The 22,265-nt window shown below is 55.0% G+C and overlaps 2 protein-coding genes across 4 annotated transcripts in view; one reads left to right on the forward strand and one right to left on the reverse strand.

Annotated features, from left to right (window-relative positions):
* Positions 1 to 1,081: 1,081 nt before the first annotated feature.
* On the forward strand, positions 1,082 to 16,500 carry rnf34b (ring finger protein 34b). 2 transcript variants are annotated; one of them, XM_086151741.1, is made up of 8 exons: positions 1,082 to 1,172; positions 5,573 to 5,791; positions 8,369 to 8,908; positions 11,831 to 11,893; positions 12,349 to 12,550; positions 12,637 to 12,660; positions 13,747 to 13,788; positions 14,960 to 16,500. In XM_086151741.1, exons 1-8 carry the CDS (start codon positions 1,167 to 1,169, stop codon positions 15,142 to 15,144), a joined length of 1,281 nt encoding a protein of 426 aa, XP_086007867.1. In that variant the 5' UTR covers positions 1,082 to 1,166; the 3' UTR covers positions 15,145 to 16,500. The 2 variants fall into 2 exon arrangements, with proteins under 2 accessions (XP_086007867.1, XP_086007868.1); XM_086151742.1 differs by lacking the exon at positions 13,747 to 13,788.
* Positions 16,501 to 18,832: 2,332 nt separating this feature from the next.
* kdm2bb (lysine (K)-specific demethylase 2Bb) overlaps positions 18,833 to 22,265 on the reverse strand; it is a 30,682-nt gene continuing 27,249 nt past the window's right edge. For both annotated transcript variants that reach the window (XM_086151737.1, XM_086151736.1), the window contains exon 21: positions 18,833 to 20,187. In XM_086151737.1, coding sequence (XP_086007863.1) covers positions 20,006 to 20,187 — 182 coding nt within the window. In that variant the 3' untranslated portion in view covers positions 18,833 to 20,005. The remainder of the gene's footprint in view (positions 20,188 to 22,265) is intronic.

Genomic DNA, 22,265 nt, shown 5'->3' on the forward strand with positions numbered 1-22,265 from the left:
ATGGAGGAGAAGAGGACACGAAGGTGAGGGTTAGATGGAGGCAGGTGATTGGCTGAGGAGACCCTGGACGGAGCGGCAGACAGGAGAAGAAGGAGATATGGATGTTCTACAGATGTTTCTACAGCCTCCTGAGCTGAAACCAGCGCTCCAAACATCTCCATCCTCCAGTTCCAACTTTCCTGCTCTCACATGGGAGGAGAATTCAGGCCAAATCCAAAGCTCAAAAGTGTGTCACCTCTGGCCTGGGGCCTACACACACACACACACACACACACACACACACACACACACACACACACACACACACACACACACACACACACTCACACATGCGCTCACACACAAACACACACACCACCGTGCAAATTCTAATGTGGCTGTGTGAAATCCAACCCCACACCCGGTCGCTGTCAGATGTTCTGGTTTCTCCTCGATGGTCCAACCTTCTCCGCCCGCGGCTCGGCGGCGTCTGCATGCTAAGAACGACTTCTCTCCGCTCTCTGGCGCCCCCCAGCGGCGCCTCTGGGTACTGCACCCGTCGGTCCGCGGCTCCTCCTACCGGCGCCTGCGGGTACTGCACCCACAACCTCCTGCAGCCCCCCCGCCGTGGAAACGCGCTTCTTCTGCAAAAAAAAACAAAAAAACACAAATAAACAGAGATCATATATATATATATATGTTTATATCTTTGTCTACATTATTATATGTTTCATTAGCAATAGCGTCTTTTGGATAAATGACAGTTATGATCCGGGTCCTGATCCCTGCAGCAACTGTTGAGGAAGGCGCTTATTCATGGATTCGGTCCGTCCGTCCTGCACACACACACACACACACACACACACACACACACACACACACACACACACACACACACACACACACACACACACACACACACGCAGACACACACGCACGCACACACACACGCTTCTTTACGGATCGTGTCCGCCCACCGCGGGTGACGCGGCGCCGCCGATTGGCCGCTAAAGATACCGGCGCGGCTGTGCGCGCGTCGATTGGCCGCGGCCCCCCCGGCCATTACGTCATGCGCGCTCCGCTCACGGCCAGCTGGAGAGAGGGAAGACGTCATGGTTTGATTCCGGTGCACCGGAGATGGTGTCCGTCCCGCCGCTGCGAGCAGAAGCCCTGCACCGGGACGCGCAATGAAGGTGGGTCGCTTCTTCCGCGCCGCGGACGGACGCGCATGGCGTGGCGTGGCGTGGCGTGGCGTGGCGTGGCGTGGGCGCCGCCGCGGAGGGTCAAATCAAAATTTGTGATTTGATTTATTTTTTGCGCACGGCGCTGCAGCCACACGCACGCTCCCCGCGCGTTGAACCGATATCCGCGCATGTATGTTTTGCCGCGCCGGCGGTGTGTTTTGGGTTATTTGGAACCGGAATTCCGGACTCCCCACGGACCCGCGCAGGCGGACCCACGCAGACGGATCCGCGCAGGCGGATCCACGCAGGCGGACCCGGACGAACCCGTCCCGACCCCGGCGTGGCGGCTCGCCGCTGCGGCGGGCTCCTAATCCGCTCTAATGAGATGGAGTGTGTGTGTGTGTGTGTGTGTGTGTGTGTGTGTGTGTGTGTTTGTGTGTGTGCGTGCGCGTGCGCGGGGGTTGTTTTTGGGAGACGTCACGGCGACGAGCGAGGATCACCCCTGTCCGAGGTGCGCGTGCGTGTCAGACGGGACGCACGGCAGAGGAAAGGCAGCTGATGAGGATGAGGAGGATGAAGGTCGCGGAGGCGGGGATGATGTCATCGGTGCTCCGAGAGCGCGCGGGTCAGCAGATCCGGGCGTCAATCAATCAATCCATCGATCAATCAAGAGACGGGGGGGGGGGGGGCGAGCTGTCAATCATCGCTGTTGTCCTTTCCCTGCTGCTGATTGGACGGCGTGAAGGTGAAAGTCCTCCCGCAGGTTCTGGGTTCTCCTCCGGCCGTCCTGGAGGAGACTCTGGGAGACCCGAGGAGAACCCGTCCTGGGAAGGTCCCTGGAGTGGACCTTGGGGGGGGGGATGATCGTATCTTCTCCAAAGGTCAGGTGTGTTCGGGATCTCCTGGTCCGGACGGGGATCCTGAATGCAGCATTTGGGGGAATTAAGCCCTGCGGGCGCCGCGGCAGGAGGCGGACCGTCTGCCCGTCATGATATCACTGCAACGTGAGGACGGACAGCCGATCGACCGGCGTCTCTCCGGTCCCCCCGGTCCTCCCGGTCCCCCCGGCCCTCCCTCCCGCCGGCTGGCACCGGCGCGGGGGGAACCCCGTCCGTGGCGCTGCATGCAAATGAAGGCTCCCCGTCGCAGGCGTCACTCGGTTTAAACCAAAGCCGAGTCATAGAGATCCGCTGCAGTGCGAGACAGCGGGGCTGTCAGGACAGGGAGGAGGAGGAGAAGAAGAGGAGGAGGAGAAGAAGAAGAGGAGGAGGAGAAGAGGAGGAGGAGAAGAAGTAGAGGAGGAGAAGAAGAGGAGGAGAAGAAGAGGAGGAGGAGAAGTAGAGGAGGAGAAGAGGAGGAGGAGGAGGAGGACAGAGTCTCCAGGAGCAGGAGCTGAAGGTTGGCAGGTCTGACTGGACCCTCTGCACCAAACCGAGCCCATGGGTTCCTCAGAGAGCCCTGGTCCAAGGTGTGGAGGTGGGATGAGCTGCAGGTCCTCCTGGTCCTCCTGGTCCCCCCTGCATCCCAGGCGGGTCACACACTCTGACCTGGCCAGGCAGGATCTGGACTGACTAAACCCACACTCCTGCCTGCTGGGAGGCAGAGGGTCCAGGCTGCTGGAGCTGCTCATCATGTTTAGATGTTCTGCTCACACACACACACACACACACACACACTGCCTTTTTAAGGCACAGTTTGCAAATCCCTTTACCATGCATGCAGATTCAAAGTTTCCCCCCTCAAGCTCAACTCTTTGCAGCCCCCAAATACACACACACACACACACACACACACACACACACACACACACACACACACACCAGAGTGCTGGAATGTAGCTGATGCTACGCCAGGTTGCTGAATGAATCAGCGGCTCGCTGCAGGAGTGTGTGTCTGCAGGCGTGAGGCCGCCGCCTAACAGGGTTCACCTGACATATGCGAATGAGGATAATGGAAAATAGAAATCTCCAAACAGGCGTGAGGCCTGGCGGCGGCGGCGGCAGTGGCGGCGGCGGCGGCGGCAGCGGCGGCAGCAGCGGCAGCAGTAGCGATGGCGTTCTTAGCGTCTGCATGCACCAGAGCCCTGAAAGATATGAAATATTCAGGGCGTTCATCTCAAGGCCAGTTTGTGGCGTCCCACTCGCTCCAGGTCTTGAATATATCCGTTTCCCCCGTGACCCATTTAGGCCTGTCCGGGGCCTCACACACACACACACACACACACACACACACACACACACACACACACAGTCTGTCAAAATTAATGCGGGGCCCGCCGAGTGTTTCTTGTTTCTGGCAGATCGGCTGTCAGGGGTCGGGGTTTGACCGTGCACGTAAAGTGGGTGCATGTTGGTGAAATGGCGGCGCCTCCACGGGCTGACGCACAAACGTGCGTGAACGGCGGCGTTCCAGAGACAGGAAGTATCTCCTCCTTTGTGCTGCTCCCTTCAGGGTCTCCACAGCCAATCATCTGCCTCCATCCCACAGCCTGTCCTCCTCGCCGCTGCCCATAAACCTCCTCTCCGGTCTTCCTCCAGACCTCCTCCACCCTCGGCATCTTTCTGCCCGGACCTCCTCCGCTGTCCACGTCCCAACCGTCTCCACGTGGCTTCATCTCCAGAACATCTACCGAGCGCTGTCCCTCAGGAGGAGAAGATGTGTTCTGGATGTTTCCTCAGAGCCGTCATGTTCCTCCTGACCTCCTGCCACAAGCGGCCACTGAAAAAGCCACGTCCTGGAGGGCATTTTTATCCGTCCCTCAGCGGCGGCGGCGCCGTGGCGTCCCGGCCTCTGAGCGGGCGCCGCATATAGCGCCTGCTCTGGGATTACATAAGGAGTCCTTAAGCGGGTGTCCGAGGTCGGAGCGCTGGTGCCGGGAGCCCGGGGGCCGGGAGCCCGGGGGGCCGGCCTGTGGAGCCCATTGTTCGGGGCCACAGGGCTTCCATTCTGCTCCTGTCGCCCGTCGATTCCTGACCCCGAGGGAGGAGGAACACAAGGCGGCCGTGTTCTCCCGCGGCAGGAGCTCCGCCGCCATCGGACGGCCGGCCTCCCTCTCGCCGGCCTTCGGCCCGCCGCGTGCCCGGCTTGTTTATCAGGTCGTAAAACCAAATAATGGGTTTTAACGGGCGTCTCCTGGGAGAGGATCATTAATAGCAGCTCTGAGGGGCTCCTTCTGTCTAATGAGCTTTAACCTCAGGCGCTGCTTAAGAGCTCTGCTGAAGCCGCCGTGTCTCCTGAAGCCGCTCCTCGTCCTCGGCCGTCCACGACGCCGGGTTATCGATCGGGTTAATGCGTCCGGAGGCGAGCCCGGCCGTGCACGGGCCGGCGCGTCAATGTCCCGGCCCGCCTGGGGTATCCGGTGTCTGAGCCCGAGGCGTCTCCGTCGGGGGAGGTTCTCCTGGAGGTCCAAGAACATGGCAGAAGAAACCCGGTCTGGAAGCGATGGTTGCGCTCCAATTGCAACCTCCCGTCTTACTGAGAGCGGGGAGCGGGGCAAAGTTGCATCAGTGAGCCTCCAACCCCAAAAACAACGGAGTCAGACCCGCCTCCAGAAACCCTCCTGAGCTGCTCCACAACCAGAAGACCTCATTTAAAGGTCAGCCAGTCGCCCGGCGGGTTTGACGGAGCGATTTGAAGGCCGACACGCCCCCCCCCCCCCCCCCCCCCCCCCCCCCCCCCCCCCCCGGCGGGGACATTTAACGGCGGCTGTCAATCACTCGGACATGAAAAGGATTCAAATGCAGGCTAAACCAGATCAGCCTCACTGAGGCTGCCGTGCTCAATATTTCAGTGACTCACTAGTTTTATCTTTTATAACGTATTCCTGGGGATTCGAAAATCCCGTGATCCTTAAAAGCTCTGCTCCGATGGCTTCCGATCAGAAGGTCGGCGGTCGGATTCCCCGCTCGGCGGCGGATTGCCCGGCGGCTCCGCTCGTGCGTGGACGGGGGGGGCGGTTGTACTTGCGAGGGCTCTGAAAGCACAGTTTCCCAGAATCCCGGAGCGTATTGATTTCAGATCAGATGCGCAGCGTCGACCGGCTGGGTGAAACCGGAGGTCGGTGGCGAGGAGGAGATCCCTCCGAGCGGAGACGCCAGCCGCGCACTTTGCCGGAAATCCCGGGAAACCTCGACGGCAGGAAGTCTGTGGCGTGTGCGCGGCGGGCAAACGTGCCGTGAACCTTCCTGAAAACACATCTGTGTGTGATAAATCCATTTTCTGGTTGCCGCCGCGCCTCATGGACGTCTTAATGAGCTTGTGGCGCCGCTAGCTGGCCGCTGCGTCTGCGTTTTCCCAGGCTGCTCCACCGGGACCAGAGGGAAACACACTCCAGCTTGTCCACGTTTCTCTGATATGTGTGTATGTGTGTGTGTGTGTGTGTGTGTGTGTGTGTGTGTGTGTGTGTGCAGGCGGGGGCCTCGTCCATGTGGGCGTCATGCTGCGGGCTGCTGAACGAGGTGATGGGCACCGGCACGGTGCGGGCGCAGCAGCCGGGCTTCGGGGCCGGCGCCGGGCCCTTCCGCTTCGCCCCCAGCGCCGGGTACTCCACCTACCCCCCCACCACGGCGGGGGGGGCCGGCCAGCTCTGCAAGGCCTGCGGGCTGGCCTTCTCCGTGTTCAGACGCAAGGTGAGCCCGGAGAGTTCCGCGGACTCGGGGGAACGTCGCTGTGCATCAGCGTGAATGGAGAAAGACGGTTAGCATGTTTGATTAGCGGTAAATGTAAACATTGTGGACAATAAACACATGAGGATTCAAACATTCATCCTTTTTTTTCCATCTGGCTCGTCCTCCTTGTAATTCAAGCTGTATTTATTCACCCTTCATTCATTCATTCATTCGTTCGTTCATTCATTCGTTCGTTCATCATCCTTCTGTCAGGCCTTTGGGGGCGGAGCCTGTCCCAGCTGTGATTGGGTGAGAGGCGGAGTTACGCCGGACCAATCAGGGCCACATATAGAGACAGACAACCATTCACACGTCTGCACCATGTAGGGTCTCCGCTGAACCCCCTGCTGGTGTTTGGATGGCGGGAGGAACGCGGAGAACCTGAGGAACCTCACGCAGGCACGGGGAGAACATGGAGGCTCCACAAAGGGACCTTCTTGGTCCGGGGGTCGGGGGTCAGGGGTCGGAGGTCAGGGGTCGGGGTCTGGTTTGGGGGAGGTAACGTCCACAATCATCCAGATGTCTCTAACCTGGGGGTTGGAGGAGGAGTGTGTGTGTTGACCTTCTGAAGTCCACTTCCTCATCCACAGCTTCCACTGCCTGTGGCCTCCGAACGCAGCGCGCGCACACACACACACACACACACACACACACACACACACACACACACACACACACACACACACACACACACAAACAAACAGACATTACATCACAGCGCCCAGGGATGACAGGGATGAGTGTGTGTGTGTGTGTGTGGTTGTGTAATCCTCCTCTGCGCCGTGTCAAGGTGATGTAATGGTTGCTGGTTGCGTGATCTGTCTGTTATTTTCACGGTGCGTTTGAGGACCTGCTGATGGTTCGGGTTCCTCACACTCTTATGCTGTTTCTCAATGAGAAGCTCTGAAAGACCCTCAACCAATCACCTGCCTCCATCTAACCTTCTCCTTTCACCCTCGCTAACTTCCCGTCCTCTTTCCCTCCATCCAGAACCTCCACCTTCAGCATCCTTCTCCCCAGATCTTCTCCATCGCTCCTCTGTCCACGTCCAAACCATCTCAGCCTGACCTTATCTCCAGACCATCTACCATGTCCCGTCCCTGTGATGGACTCCCTCCTCTCCGTCCTCGTCCATCTCTACCTCCTGTCTTCTCCTCCGTGTCTCCAAACCCGACGCCACGGCTGCTCCTCACCTCCATCTTCTCCACCCTCTCCCGTGCTCCACCTTCTCCACCTCAGCGTTCTCCTCATCCACCCTCATGTAGGGAAGCGTCGTGGAGATGCTAACAACGGCGTTCAGACACGCCGCCATATTTATTCATGCTGGCATTTCCAGGATCTCCTCGCCGCGGCGTGTCAGGGGTTTAATGGCGGGCGGCAAACACCTCGCAGACACACCCGTGTGTGTGTGTGTGTGTGTGTGTGTGTGTGTGTGAAAGACAGATTAGCTAGCAAGGATCCCAGAGAAGTGTGTGTGAAGTTGGTGTCTGCAGAAGTAGAGCGTGTTTGTGCATCTGCGATAAGGAAGCGTCTCCGGCCGGGACTGACCTCCTTTCTCCGCCGTTTGAAGCGTCAGGAGGCGTCAGGAGGCGTCAGGAGGCCGAGGAGACGCTCAAATGTCAAACTTCAACCGCCGCCGTCTCGTCACTTCGCCTTTTTCTTTTCCTGAAAAAGCAGCGTTCTCGCCGAACCTCCGAGGGGCGGCGAGGGAACCGGTCCGTCGCGATTTCTATCTTCTAGTTCATCGCTTTTCCCCAAATTAAAAGCTCCTCCCGCCGTCAGCAGGTGGATGGAAGTATTTACCCCCCTTGATGCCTCCTCAATTATTCATCCGCCCAATCAGACGGAGCAGGTTGATCAATAATGAACCTCCAGGTCTCCTCCATCCTCCATCATTCATGGAAGCACCAGCAGAAGGTCCAGTAGGTGATGGAACTCTTTCACACCAAATGAATTCTATTTCCTCTTCCAGTCTGCAGTGACTTGTATGTTTGCACGCCGTCACGTGACGGCCTCATTTCAGACGCTCTCATGGAGTCAGCTCACGTCTGCGGAGCTTCTCGCCGCCGTCTGGATTCATGTCTGCGTCGTTCAGGTGACAAGGCTCCTTCCTGCGCGGAGCCTCCGTGGTCTCCTCGTGTCTGCGTGGGCTTCCTCGGGGTTCCTCAGGGTTCCTCAGGGTTCCTCAGGTTTCCTCGGGGTTCCTCGGGGTTCCTCAGGTTTCCTCAGGGTTCCTCAGGGTTCCTCAGGGTTCCTCAGGTTTCCTCGGGGTTCCTCGGGGTTCCTCAGGGTTCCTCGGGGTTCCTCAGGGTTCCTCGGGGTTCCTCGGGGTTCTCCGGATGTGTTTGGACGGAGGTTCATGGAGACCCTGCATGGTCCAGATGGCTTGACGTCCGTGTCTCCATGTGTTCCCCGGTTGAAGCCGGAGAAGGTCTTTTGAGAATGAACGAATGAGTGTTTGAGGAGCATCTCCTCTGTGGAATCCCGTCGACCTTTCATCGACTTGAGCCGGCGTCTGATTGTGTTTCCTCTCCGCAGCACATCTGCTGCGACTGTAAGAAGAGCTTCTGCGCCCTCTGCTCCGTCCTCCAGGAGAACCTCCGCTGCTGCACCACCTGCCACCTCCTGCGCGGCACCGCCTTCCAGCGGCCGCGGCTCATGCAGCTGCGGGTGAAGGACCTCCGCCAGTACCTGCTGCTGAGGAACATCCCCACCGACACCTGCAGGGAGAAGGAGGACCTGGTGGACCTGGTGCTCTGCCACCAGGGCGCCAGGGAGACACCCAGGGCGGTGGTGGTGGTGGAGGAGGACGAGGAGGAGGAGGAGGAGGAGGAGGAGGAAGAAGAAGAGGGAGAAGAAGAGGAGGAGGAGGAGGAGGTGGTGGAGGAGGAGGACACACGTGAGGAGGAAGAAGAAGAAGAAGAAGGAGAAGAAGGAGAAGAAGAAGGAGAAGAAGAAGACTCGGACAGTCTGCGCTCGCCCCCCTCCCCCACCCGCTCCGCCTCCCAGCACTCCCAGATCTCCACCTCTCAGGGAGTCCTGCTCAGCCCCAGCGGCAGCTCAGGGACCACCAGCCAGGTGGGACACCACACACACCTTCACACACCTTCACACACCTTCACACACACCTTCACACACCTTCACACACCTTCACACACACCTTCACACACCTTCACACACCTTCACACACCTTCACACACACCTTCACACACCTTCACACACCTTCACACACCTTCACACACCTTCACACACACCTTCACACACCTTCACACACCTTCACACACCTTCACACACACCTTCACACACCTTCACACACCTTCACAAACCTCCATGCACCTTCACACACACCTTCACACACCTTCACACACCTTCACACACCTTCACACACACCTTCACACACCTTCACACATCTTCACACACCTTCACACACCTTCACACACACCTTCACACACCTTCACAAACCTTCACACACCTTCACACACACCTTCACACACCTTTACACACCTTCACACATCTTCACGCACTTTCACAGCGCTTCACACACACCTTCACACACACCTTCACACACCTCCATACACCTTCACAGACCTTCACACACCTTCACACATACCGTCACACAGCTGCATACACACCTTCACACACCTTCACGCAACTTCAGACACCTCCATACACCTTTGCGCACCTTCACACACCTTCGCACACTTTCACACACTTTCACACACACCTTCACGCACCTTCATGCACCTTCACGCACCTTCACACACCTTCCCATGCCTTTTTACACACCTTCACACACCTTCACGCACCTTCATGCACCTTCACACACCTTCATGCACCTTTCCACCCCCCCACATCCTTTCACACACCTTCACGTACCTTCACACACCTTCACACCCCTCCACACGCCTCACACACCTCCGCACACCTTCACACACCTCACACACCTCCATGCACCTCCACACCCCTCCACACACCTTCACAGCCCTCCACAGAGCTCCACAGAGCTCCACAGAGCTCCACCTGTGGATGTTCCTCCCTGGTCCTCCATCCTGGTGCAGCAGAGCTGCAGTCAGACATGGAAGCAGCTGCTTCTCTTGAATGAAAGCCTCCTCCGTGTTTCCTTCTCGCTCTCCATTCACCCTGAAAAGATCTCAGCTGGCGTCCATGTGACGGCTGGAAACAGCTGCGTGGCCGTGCACGCCGTGCACGCCGTGCACGCCGTGCACGTGCGCGGAGCCTTCATCCCGGCCGGCACGCCAGCTTAAGCCCTCTGCCTTTTTTTAGGTCTGAGTCTGTTACGTAACTCCTGGTGAGAACCTCCAGCGGCAGCAGCTGCAGCAGAAGCTGCACGTCTCCAGAGATGATGTGTCAGAGGGCTTCCACCCCCCCGCCCCGTGCACGGCCAGGAGCGTGCACGTGGAGGGCGGCCTGTTCAACGGCGGCCGGATGGGATCTGCTCGTTGGGTCGCTTTCCAAAAACAGTTGTGCCGAGTTGGTTTGAGGCGAGACGTGGAGCTCGAAGCTGCGTGATGGTGGAACTGCTTGTGGTGGATCTGCGTGATGGTGGAGCTGTGGAATGGTGAAGCTGCATGATGGTGGAGCTGCGTGATGGTGGAGCTCAAAGCTGCATGATGGTGGAGTTGCGTGATGGTGGAGCTGCGTGATGGTGGTGGAGCTGCGTGATGTTCCAGCAGCTCGCGAGCCGTGCTGATTGGCTGCTCTCGCTCACGAAGACGAATAGCGTGGGAGAAGCACGTTGCCGATATTCACTCGTTCATCGATTATCCTGCAGTCGGGGTCGGAGTCCATCGCTGCTGTGATTGGACGTGAGGAGACCTTCACCTGGACCAATGACAGGGCCCCATCTTGAGACGTCCAGCCGTTCACGCTCTCATAGAATCCTTGTAGAACATCTTGGAGGACTGGGAACCTCTCACAGATGCTCCTCGGTGTGGTCCATCACCTGACAAGGTCTCCAGGATGTTCTCCACGTCACTCAGAAATACAGCCGCCTTGTCGCCGTGACGATGCGTCTCCGTCTGCATGAAGATCCAGTAGGACTTCCTGGAGATCCTCCTCAGCCGTCGGTGTGCGGATGCTAAATATTGTAGCGCGACGGGTTCTTCAAATCCATATTTACTCTTTGACGGCTCGGAGCCGCCTCTGCTGAGGAACCCTCTTCAAACATCTCCCCCTCCTCTTCTTCGAGCAGACAAGTTGTGGGGAGTCTGCTGGCTGTCTGGAGCAGAACGTCAGGATTGTTTTCTTCCGTCCTCTGGGATTCTGGGAAACGTGTCAGCGAGGCTGCTTCGGGTTTGAAGATGTTTGGCTGGAGGTGGAGAGGGACGTCCGTCAGATGGTGCGTTCATGTGTCCATCCAGGGGCTTTGCGTCCAGAAGCATCTCCAGGGCCTCCTCCGGTGAAGCAGTCGGCAGCTGATGTTTGCACTTTCTAGTACGTTCTGACGTCTGAAGCCTGGAAACCACAGAGGGATTGAAAACTCGGAGAAGAGAAGAAGAAGAAGAAGAAGAAGAAGAAGAAGAAGAAGAAGAAGAAGAGGAGCTGCTGGTGTTTTGTGTCGAGGGAGGCCGTCTGGCGGCGCCGCGCTGAAGGATGCATTATTAACGGCAGCTTCAGAGGAGGAGGGAGGTCTGCCACGTGGTGGGAGGAGGCCCAGGTTCCCGCTGAGATACCTCACATCTGGTCTTCTCCTCGTTCTTCGAGGTGAGACGACGAGGAGCGTCTTGGAGCTCCGCTGTGTTGGAAACTTCCGGTTCCTCAAGGTTCCCTCAAATGAAGATAAGCTTCTGCTGTCAAAAGTCACCCTTTCCAACCCTCCTCTTGGTTGCCCCTCACAAGTTGCTGAGATGTGGATTCTCCTGAAGACACAAGCAAACCCTTAAAACGTCCGTTTTTCGAGTTTGGTTTGGTTCTCCATGTTCACGAGGCTGTCTGGTGGTTGTCCAGATCTTTGTAACTCCTTCTCTCCTTCTCACCCAGGAGCACGAGGACACGCCGACGATGTCCCTCCTGAATCTGGATCGCGCCGAGGACATGCTGGAGGTAAACGCTTCAGAAAGACTTCAGAGCATGAAGGTTTCCATCTGACCCTCAGCCAATCATCTCCTTCCATCCAACCCTCTCCTTCCACACCAGCTACCTTCTTGTCCTGTCTCCCTCCATCCATAAACCTCCTCCCTCCCAAAGAGGAACCTCCACATCTCCATCTCTGCTGCCTCCTGTCATCTCCTCGGTGTCTCCAAAGCAGACGCCACAGAGCTGCTCTCACCTCCATCTTCTCCACCTTTCCTTTCATACTCCTCCGTCCCCCCTCGCACGTTCCTCCGGCCGTCGCAACCTTCTCGCACGTTCCTCCAGCTCTCCTGCAGCCTCTCCGCCGCTCGGTTCTCCACGGTGTCTCCCTGTAACGGGCTTCGATGCTTTGACAGAAGATACCGAGCGTTGAGTCCCCAGAAGCTCGGCGAGGTTCTCAGGACTGGTTCCTGTGTTGGCTGCAGGTCAGCCCGGCCACGCAGAGGAGGATCAGGGCCTCGCTGTCAGACCTGGACAACGAGGAGGCCATCGAGAACCTCTCCGTCCGCCAGCTGAAGGAGATCCTGGCCAGGAACTTTGTGAACTACTCCGGCTGCTGCGAGAAGTGGGAGCTTCTGGAGCGAGTCCACCGGCTCTACAGAGAGAACGAGCAGAACCGGAGATCCAGTAGGCCCTCGTCTTCTCCTTCTCAGCAGCTTCTGAGTCCAGATGTCCCGAATGTGACGCGTCTTCTCTCTCTCTGTTCCCCGCAGTGGAAAACGTGAGCATAACCGCAGGTAAATCTGCCCGTGCTTCCTGGCTTCATGCTTTTCTAACCTTTGTCCTCCAACCCGGGACGCGTCCAGAGGTTGGACCTCGTCCGCTGTGGACGTGAAGGTGGTTCATGAGCCACTTCAAACTCAGGGAAATTTGGCTTACACTCGGTGTGACCCGGACGTACAGTTTAATGCGAAGCTACCACCTCAGGCTAGTGTCCGGGAGTTCTAGTCTACCTCCAAGAAGTGTCCGGCTCCAATGCCATTGCAGGAAGTAGCCTCCTCCAGGGGAACCCGTTAGCTTAGCGTTCCTGCAGACAGCGAGGGACCACGGTATGGACCGGTGTGACGTGCACCTCCGGCGCCTCACTCCAAAACAAACCTGTGAAGAAGAAGAAGAGAAAGAGGACGTGGACGCCATGGAGGTGGAAGCTGCCACAGCGTCCGTGGAATAACAAGCATGGACCATCAGACGGTTGAGATGTTTCTATCTTCTCCCTGCACCGCCTCCGTTAGCAGTTAGCTAACTCCACACTTACTCTGGAGAAGTGTAGATGTTCCTCTGCGAGCCCTGGAAACCCCTCCCAGGTGTTGCAGGACACAAGAGCCTGGACCTCTTTGTGGTTAGCTGGTCAGAGAAAACATCTGACCAGTGACCTTGGCGGTCTTCAAAACTAGCGCTCATAAAGAAGGACCTGCTAATGGGCGTGGCTTATAAGTTTCACCAATCGCCGAGCTACTAGGAGTTCCCGTGGAGACGTAAGAAGATCCTCCCTGGGAGGAGGAGCTGAGATGGCTCTAGGAAGTGAAGGTCCACAGTCCCTGGTTCCCTGGTTCCTCTTGATGAACAGCTCGGTTCTGGAGAAGGTTCTCGGAGCTGCAGAAGGTCCCGCGGGGAGAAAGAGGCTCGGTAACATCTCGGACGGCGTTGGATGGATGAAGGAAGCACCAGACAGCCCAGGGCGTGAAGGTCCGCGGAGACCCTTCACGGCCGCACCTTCTGCACTGAACATCACGTGTGTGTTTAATGGTCATATGCTAACATGCTAACATGCTAACGTGCTAACGTGCCGCTCTGTTTCCTCTGATGCCGCCCCGCCCCTAAAGTGGTAGCGTACCCTCCGCCGCTGTGTGACGGTGGAGTGGCAGGTAAGACCTTTAGATGTTTGCTTCTGCTCCGAGCACCGAGGTACCTCCTCATCCTGTGCATCATGGCATGAAGGTCTTCACCCCCCCACCGTCCCTCTGCTCTGCATCATCTCGCTCCATTGTGAGGACATCTTCTCATCCTCCAGTCTCTAAGAGCTCTCATCACCTCCCCTCGCGGTGGAGGATCTCCATCCATCAGGTCCAAGCGGACCTTATCAGCCCGGCGTGGAGGGGGCGGGGCTTGGGGCGTGGGGGCGGGGCTTAGAAGGGGATGAGAAGATGGAAAAGAGGCCTCCATCCTGTCATGAGACAGGAGGCTGGTTTAAATCAAACTAAATCAAACTTTAAGAATTTTAATTCCCGTTGACTTCATTTCTCCCCGTGAAGGACACAAAGTCTCAAATGAAATGCAAATTAGGAGGCCAGTGGCTGGAGCTTCCACCTGGCAGCAGAAGGTCCAAGGTTGGATTCCCAGTCTCCATGTTCTCCCCGGGTCTGCGTGGGGTTCCTCAGGGTTCCTCAGGGTTCTCCGGGTTCCTCCCACCGTCCAAACACATGCGGGAGCTTCACAGAGACCCTCCATGGTCCAGATATGGGAATGGATCCATGTCTCTACATGAGGCCCTGTGATTGGTCGAGAATGAGCTCCGCCTCTCGGCCAATCACAGCAGGACGGTGGCGTTCCCGAAGAATGAAGGACCACCGAGGCAAACAAAAATGGAGGTTTTTGTCCCTGGGCTCAATGATCTTCATCCACATCCAGAAGTGTGTGTGTGTGTGTGTGTGTGTGTGTGTGTGTGTGTGTGTGTGTGTGTGTGTGTGTGTGTATGTGTGTGTGTGTGTCATATACATCACTCTGCATGTTCCCTTTGTTTCCATGCTGTTACTTTTCTCAGTCCCACGATGTTGAGAGATGTCTGATACCCAGGGGTCTGCTGGTCCTCAGACTTCTGCTGGTCCTCAGACTTCTGCTGGTCCTCAGACTTCTGTTGGTCCTCAGACTTCTGTTGGTCCTCAGACTTCTGTTGGTCCTCAGACTTCTGCTGGTCCTCAGACTTCTGCTGGTCCTCAGACTTCTGCTGGTCCTCAGACTTCTGTTGGTCCTCAGACTTCTGCTGGTCCTCAGACTTCTCCAGGTTAGACGTCGACGCTCCGTCTGTCTTCTCCGCAGACGGCGTGAAAGCCCAGCTGGCCTCGGACGAGAACCTGTGTCGGATCTGCATGGACGCCATCATCGACTGCGTGCTGCTGGAGTGCGGCCACATGGTCACCTGCACCAAATGCGGGAAGAGGATGAGCGAGTGTCCCATCTGCAGGCAGTACGTGGTGCGGGCCGTGCACGTCTTCAAGTCCTAAAACTGTGGCGGCGGCCGGGCGTGCACGTGAACTGCTGTGCATGAGGTTTCCAGGGTCCAGTGTGGAACGGCGTCCACCACGGACCCCCCCTAACTCCTGGCTACCCCCCCACCCTGGTAGGACAACATCAGCTGCAGCGGACCCTCCACACACACGCACACACACACACACACACACACACACACACTCACACACACACACGTGTAAGGTCGGAGGTCAGGTCAGGTCAGGCTCCGCCCCTCACTGAGGTGTTGTGGAGAAGCAGCTGGATGAGGAGATGAGCTCCCAGGGTTTTGGAGTCGACATGGTTTACATATTCACCCCCCAGGATGTGCAATATTAGAACCGAACCCGCGTCCGTCCCGCCGTCTCCACGGCAACCTCCGTCCGAAAGGATACCAAACACCACGGCGACGCCGCATCGGCACGCCTCGTGCAACCAGCAGGCTCCCAGTGAAGGTTCTTCTCGCAGCATCTCGCCGTCTCCAGCCTCAGTTTGGGGTGATAAAGCTCCCGTTCTTTTTCTGGTTTTTGTTTTACCTCTGCTCTTCGTCCTCCGGGCCTGGATCTCGCTTGTTCTCGGCTCCTCCAGGTCCTGTCGGGTCCTCCAGGTCTCTTGATAGCGGCCGGACTTGGTTTCTCCCCTTGAAGATGTTCCTCCTCTTCATCCCAGAGGAGGGTTTCCAGGTCTATCACAGCAGAAAGGGTTTGTTATGCTAATGAGTTGTGCAAGTGTGTGTGTGTGTGTGTGTGTGTGTGTGTGTCAGAGCTGAGGAAGCCTGCGGGACGAGAGGAGGAACATCTTCCGGTGGAGAAAGCAGGTCCACCCGCCGGAGGTGGACACGTGAGCCGGTGGAGGTCAAAGTTCAGCTGATGGCAGGTCGCCGAGTCGCTCCAGTATTCCTGTGAGTTTGGAGGTCCAGTGGCCCCTGAACATACCAGTCACTTCTTCTGCTTCTTTCAAGATACGAAGTGCGATTCCAGTCAATTTTATCCTTGAAATACGGAAAAAATGTCCAAATTGATCTGGGCGGCAGGAGCCAAGGCAGCTCCCGCAGCTCCAGAGCACCTCAGGATTCGGAATCGGCGCCGCTCGCCGCTCTCGCCTGAAGAACGGCGGCCAGGAGGTGGAGGATGTAAAAGAAACGCCAGGCTAGTATCAGAAATGGACTGATGTCATTGAGCGAAAACACCGGGCAGAAGTGCACGGCAGCCGTGCACGGACCCAGTTCCGACACATTTCCCGAACATTTGAAAAAAAATAGGCGAAAGCAAAGCGCAGTAGATTCATTCTGTAAGAAAAGAGTGTTATTTAGCCACAGTGAGTCAGAGGAAAATGAATAAAAAAAAAGAAAACTAAAATTCAAAAGTAAAATTGAAGTTGATTTCATTCACAATCATCAAGAGTTCATTGAGATGTTAATGAACGTGTGTTTTTGTCCTGTAAGCACTGGCCTCCATCTGGACGCTAAGTTGACGAAAACCACGATTGTTCTTTTCAATCTGGCTCACGTCATCCTTCTTTTTCAGGCTTTATCTGAACGAATATCCTTATTTTCTTTTCTGTTCTTTGAAACGGGGAAAATTCATTTAGGATCCAAAGAAAATCCCATTCTAACGCACTTCAGCTGGTATGTTAAGGGCCGCTGTACCCGCACGCCAAGCTTCAGCTCCGAGTCCCGCGTCGCAAAGCATGGCGGTACTCGGGCGCCTGGTCGGAACGCCGCACAGCAATACTTTCAGCCTTTTTAGAGACTTTTTAGAAAATATTACTGTTTGATTTCTACTTACTGGAACTGTGACTGCCGCTGGAAGTCCCGGGTTTCCCTCTGAGCTGGAGGGAAGTGAAAGTATTCAAGTAGCATCGGTTGAAAGCGAGTAGGCGCCCGTCAGACTTTATTTTCTCAACAGGAGACGACGAGCGTTCACGCTAAATGGAATACCGTCATTTCCGGACCCTTGAGGGCACCTGAATATAAGCCGCAGCGGCTGGAAATAACAAAATAAATCTACACATCAACGCCGCACTTGTCCAGAAGCCGCGGGTGTCCACGTTATAACATGAGATATTTACACACATTTTTACTTTGAGTTGAATACATATCAGGAACGTCCACAAAATGTACTGGAAATGCATTTTTCCAAACGGTGCCTGTAACACGGCTGATGACAAAGATAAATCATTTATAATATTAATGATAATAAATAAGAAAAGGAAAAGTCCATCCGTTTTCTATCCCCGCTTTTGTCTTGGTCCTCCCGCGCGATAAAACCAGTGCCGCGGTCGTCTTCGCCGTCGGAATCCAACGGCCTCAGAATTTCACGCTCGCGTCGCGGCTCCGCTGTGACCCGACTAAATGTTTCGGCGGCGTGAAGCTCGTCAGCTCATCATCGACCGTCCGCATGGTTGTTTAAGCCGCCGCGTTCAAAGCGTGGAAAGAGTCGCGGCTTCTGGTCCGGAAATGACGGTACTCATTCGGATCTGGAGTTTCTGAGAGGAGAGAACTCTCGGTTCTGAGAGGAGAGAACCGCCGGACAAAAATAAAAGGAACTTTTCTTTTCCTTTGGTTGTTTGTGGCGTCGGCGGAGGGTCTGCAGGCGGGCGGCGCCGCAGCCTCCTCCGCCAGCACAACCCCGTATGCAAACCTCTGTTCTTTACAACGTCTTGTTTTTCTGGTCGCAGCAGACACCCCGCTCAGACCTGCGTGTGTGTGTGTGTGTGTGTGAGTGAGAGTGTGTGAGTGTGTGTTTGTGGTCCAAAAAAAGAAACCAGAAACAAGCCAACTGGATGTCTGTAACTGTACTAGGTAGCGTGGATAGATAGCTTCTATGGTTGTTTACTGATGAGTTATTAAATGTATATTTTTACATCTTCTCTTGAGAGCGCGTCATTTGAAAGGCTGAGAAGAAGATCGGGGTTCTTTCAGGAATGTACTCGCAGGTCCTCGTGGACGTCGTCCGATCGTCTCTTTAACCATTGACGGCTTCGTGGCCCCGGCGACCTTCCTGGCGGCGGCGGAGCAGCGGGTCTTCAGGAGCGCTGGTGATCTCAGAATCCTGTGGTTTTGGAATTTCCCAATGAACAGAAGGAAGGAAGAAGAAAAACAAAACTGCTTGCCGAGGACGCTTCAAAAAGAATGGTTTTAAACCTCCCTGCCTGAAATTCCTTTTGAGAAAGGTCATAGTTAGCGTTAGCTTAGCCGACGGTGATGCTGAGGGATGACCGTCTCGTCCACCTCCTGTCTCCGCTGGCGTCCCTTCATCTGCACAACAGGAACCTCCTATCTTCTCCAGTGTCCCTGGGCTCTCATTGGTCAGATTCTAAAGGGGCGGGGCTTGAGCCCCGGCAGCATCTCATTCTTGTTACTTCTAGGAATATTGAAGCCATTGCATCATGTCGGCCATTAGCACGTAGCTGTTAGCGCACGCTACTAACTGCTGTCCGAAGTACGAGATCTTGGTGCCTCCCGACCTTCAGTGGTCCAGACCTGCTCTGCATGGGGAGGGTCTTCAGACGTCCAGGTCGGACCCACAGAAATAACATCTGACCTGGTGTCAGCAGGCCGAGAGGAACAGCCCACCTTCTGATGGCGAGCGTGCAGCAGATCACACACACACACACACACACACACACACACATGCACACACACACGCACACGCACACACACACACAGTCTGTTCCATATTTAATATGAATTTAATCTCTTAAAGGTCGACGTAGTTCTCTCTAGACTTTTACATGTACATTATGTACAATAAGAACATTCATGTACTAAAAATCGCCATGGAAACGGAAACAAATATCCATAGAAACGGACAACAGCGACGCCGACTCTTTCAAAGACATTCCTTTTTTTTTAACCAAAAAACTTCTTTTCACCTTTTCAAGATTAAGAAAAATGCAAACCTATGAAAACATTCCCGTTAAAAGCGTCTTCTTCTGACGTCCCGGCGGCTCTGGGCTCGCTGAGGAGGAGGAGGAGGAGGAGGATGAAGGCCGGCACGTCCCGGTGCACCTGGAAAACCTGAGGCTTTTTTGCGCCTGGAGGAGAAGAAAGTATCCGGAGGCCAGCGGAGCTCCTTCGGACCCAGCAGAACCACGGAGCTCCAAAAGGTGTTCTTTTCTCCCAAACTTTTTCCTCCTTCCTCCGGCTCCTCCGAGGGCGTTCGGAGCCGGAGGACGTCACGGGACGCTCAGACGGAGGCGCGACTTCGACCCCGAAACAAACATTTGAAACAAAAACAAACAAAGAAAGGAGATTGGTGTCGAGGCTGGAAAACACCTCCGACCTTCGCCGCTCTCCTCGCCGTCCTCCTCCCCTCCTCCGCTCCGGCTGGGTTTCGGCTGCATGCAGAGCTAAAACATTTCCTTACACAAAACACGCACGGCACCGGGAAAACAAAAAAGATGGCCGACGAGACGCCTTCAAAAAAAGGAGGCTTTCCACACTGTACATTGTATAGTGTATGCGCGAATACGGCGGCGTATTGGCTGGAGTCGGTGCCGGAGACGCCCCCTGAGCCCGGCACCCAGAATCAAATATAAAAACCGACCGACTATCGATTCCGACGGCGAGATCGTTCGAGACGGCGCGTGGGAGGTATCAAACACTTTCCGATACAAAAATATTTACTCTGTAATGCAATCCGGTTCGCATAGGAACAAAAAAATACTCTGTGGACACCAAGAGATACGCAGATATAACGAAATAAATTATAGAAACGGGCGCAAAGAGGAACACGAACCCCGAAGAGAAGATTTTTGCAGTATTGCCTTCACGGGACGTCGCTCGCGGCTTATGTTCCGGCCTCGACGGCGCCCCCCGGTGGACGGCCCGGTTCCCGCCGCCCGCCGCCCCTCCTAGCTGATCTTCTGCAGCAGCTTGTCGTCGATGAGCTGGAACTGCACGCTGACGGACATCTCGGCGATGAACTGGTCGCAGCCCTCCTTGGTGACCTGCTTGCAGTAGCGCAGGTCGATGTGGCAGATGCTGCCACAGCGCTTGAAGTAGGTCAGGGAAAGGTCCGTCACACGGTTACACACTGGGGGGACAAAGGAGGCGCTTCGGTCAAGAACCAGGAGCTCCTGCAGACGCCACATCGCCAAACCTGCGCCTCCTCACAGGCGGGGGTGGCAGGGTGAACGCCGCCGCCCGACAACGAGACTACCAACGTCGGCAACGCGCGAATAGTCGCATGTCTCAATGAGAGATGACATCTGAATGACGGGTGAATGCTGCTACGTGCTAGGCTAATGATGAGAGATGACGAGCGAAACAGGGTGAATGCTGCTACGTGCTAGGCTAATGATGAGAGATGACGAGCGAAACAGGGTGAATGCTGCTACGTGCTAGGCTAATGATGAGAGATGACGAGCGAAACAGGGTGAATGCTGCTACGTGCTAGGCTAACGATGAGAGATGACGCGTGAATGACAGGGTGAATGCTGCTACGTGCTAGGCTAACGATGACGTAGGAATGACAGGGTGAATGCTGCTATGTGCTAGGCTAACGATGAGAGATGACACGTGAATGACAGGGGGAATGCTGCTACATGCTAGGCTAATGATGACGTAGGAATGACAGGGTGAATGCTGCTACGTGCTAGGCTAACAATGACGTAGGAATGACAGGGTGAATGCTGCTACGTGCTAGGCTAACGATGACGTCTGAATGACGGGTGAATGCTGCTACGTGCTAGGCTAACGATGAGAGACGACGTGCGAATGACAGGGTGAATGCTGCTACGTGCTAGGCTAACGATGAGAGATGACGCATGAATGACAGGGAGCTTAACATAAATAAAAAATTACATAAATAATTCTTTTTTTTTTCCGTAATACTTTGTGAATTTCAGAAGCAGCACACTTCACACTTGTTTATACAAAGTGTAAAGGTAATAAAAAGCAATATATACAGTGGTGCCTTTATTTTAGACGTCAAAAAGTAATTGCGGCTCCAAGTGTTTTCTTTTCCGAGGAAACCGGGTCCAAATGGCTCTTTGGGTGTTACGGGTTGCCGACCCCTGGGCTAGGCTAATGATGAGAGATGATGAGTGAACAACGGGGTGAATGTTGCTACACGCTAGGCTAACGATGAGAGATGACGAGCGAAACAGGGTGAATGCTGCTACGTGCTAGGCTAACGATGAGAGATGACGAGCGAAACAGGGTGAATGCTGCTACGTGCTAGGCTAACGATGAGAGATGACGAGCGAACAACGGGGTGAATGCTGCTACGTGCTAGGCTAACGATGAGAGATGACGTTCGAACGAGAGGGTGAACGTTTGTCTCTATATCATGTAAACCAGGGGTTCTTAACCTTTCTGACCCTGAGGCCCATTTTTTTCAGTACATGGTGGCCCAGGGCCCATTAAATATAATTTTAATATATATCATTTATTATTATTAATTATATATATATATATTGTCTAATATGTATTATTTGATATATATACACTATATAGGTTTATAATTATCTCACTCTTGGTTTGATTTGTATTCAATTCAATTCAATAATTCAAATCCACTTACAGTTTACCAAGCAAAAACCTTGTCAAATAAAATGACATACGAGCTAGCTAGCTTTCAGTGCACGTTTAGAGTTGCCAGTCAGTGACACCATCCATCTTTTCTGCATCTGCAGCCCATCTTCATTTCTCTTGAAAAATTCCACCGGCTTTCCCACAAGCGTGGGATGCTCGGTCTCCAGGCGCCGCTGTAGTTTTGACGTTTCAAGTGCTTCGTTAGCCAGCGTTAACACACACTCCACACACTGGGCTCTACCTCCGTTTACGAAGCCGTACTTCATGAAGTCGGGATTGTACTTGCGCAAAAATTTACTTTTTGGCGGGGGGGTCGTCTTCATTTTTTCCTTTTAAATATTTCTCCATCTTGTTTGTTTCCAGCCAGCTGAGTGTCTCCTTATTTATGGAGCTGGTTAAAGTAACAACCGACTGATGCGTTAGCGCCGCTACATGGTCTGGAGTTGTTATTGCGTCCCGCAGCCTCGCGGCCCACACGGACAAAACATTTTTTTTGCAGCCCACTAGGAGGCGCTCGAGGCCCAAGTTAAGAATCACTGACGTAAACAACCAAGCTAATGCTCGTTTGTGTCGACA

This window comes from Fistularia commersonii, chromosome 9 (genome assembly GCF_037954325.1).
Source record: "Fistularia commersonii isolate RoL2024-O1a breed Wild chromosome 9, RoL_Fcom_v1.0, whole genome shotgun sequence".
Classification (NCBI taxonomy): domain Eukaryota; kingdom Metazoa; phylum Chordata; class Actinopteri; order Syngnathiformes; family Fistulariidae; genus Fistularia; species Fistularia commersonii.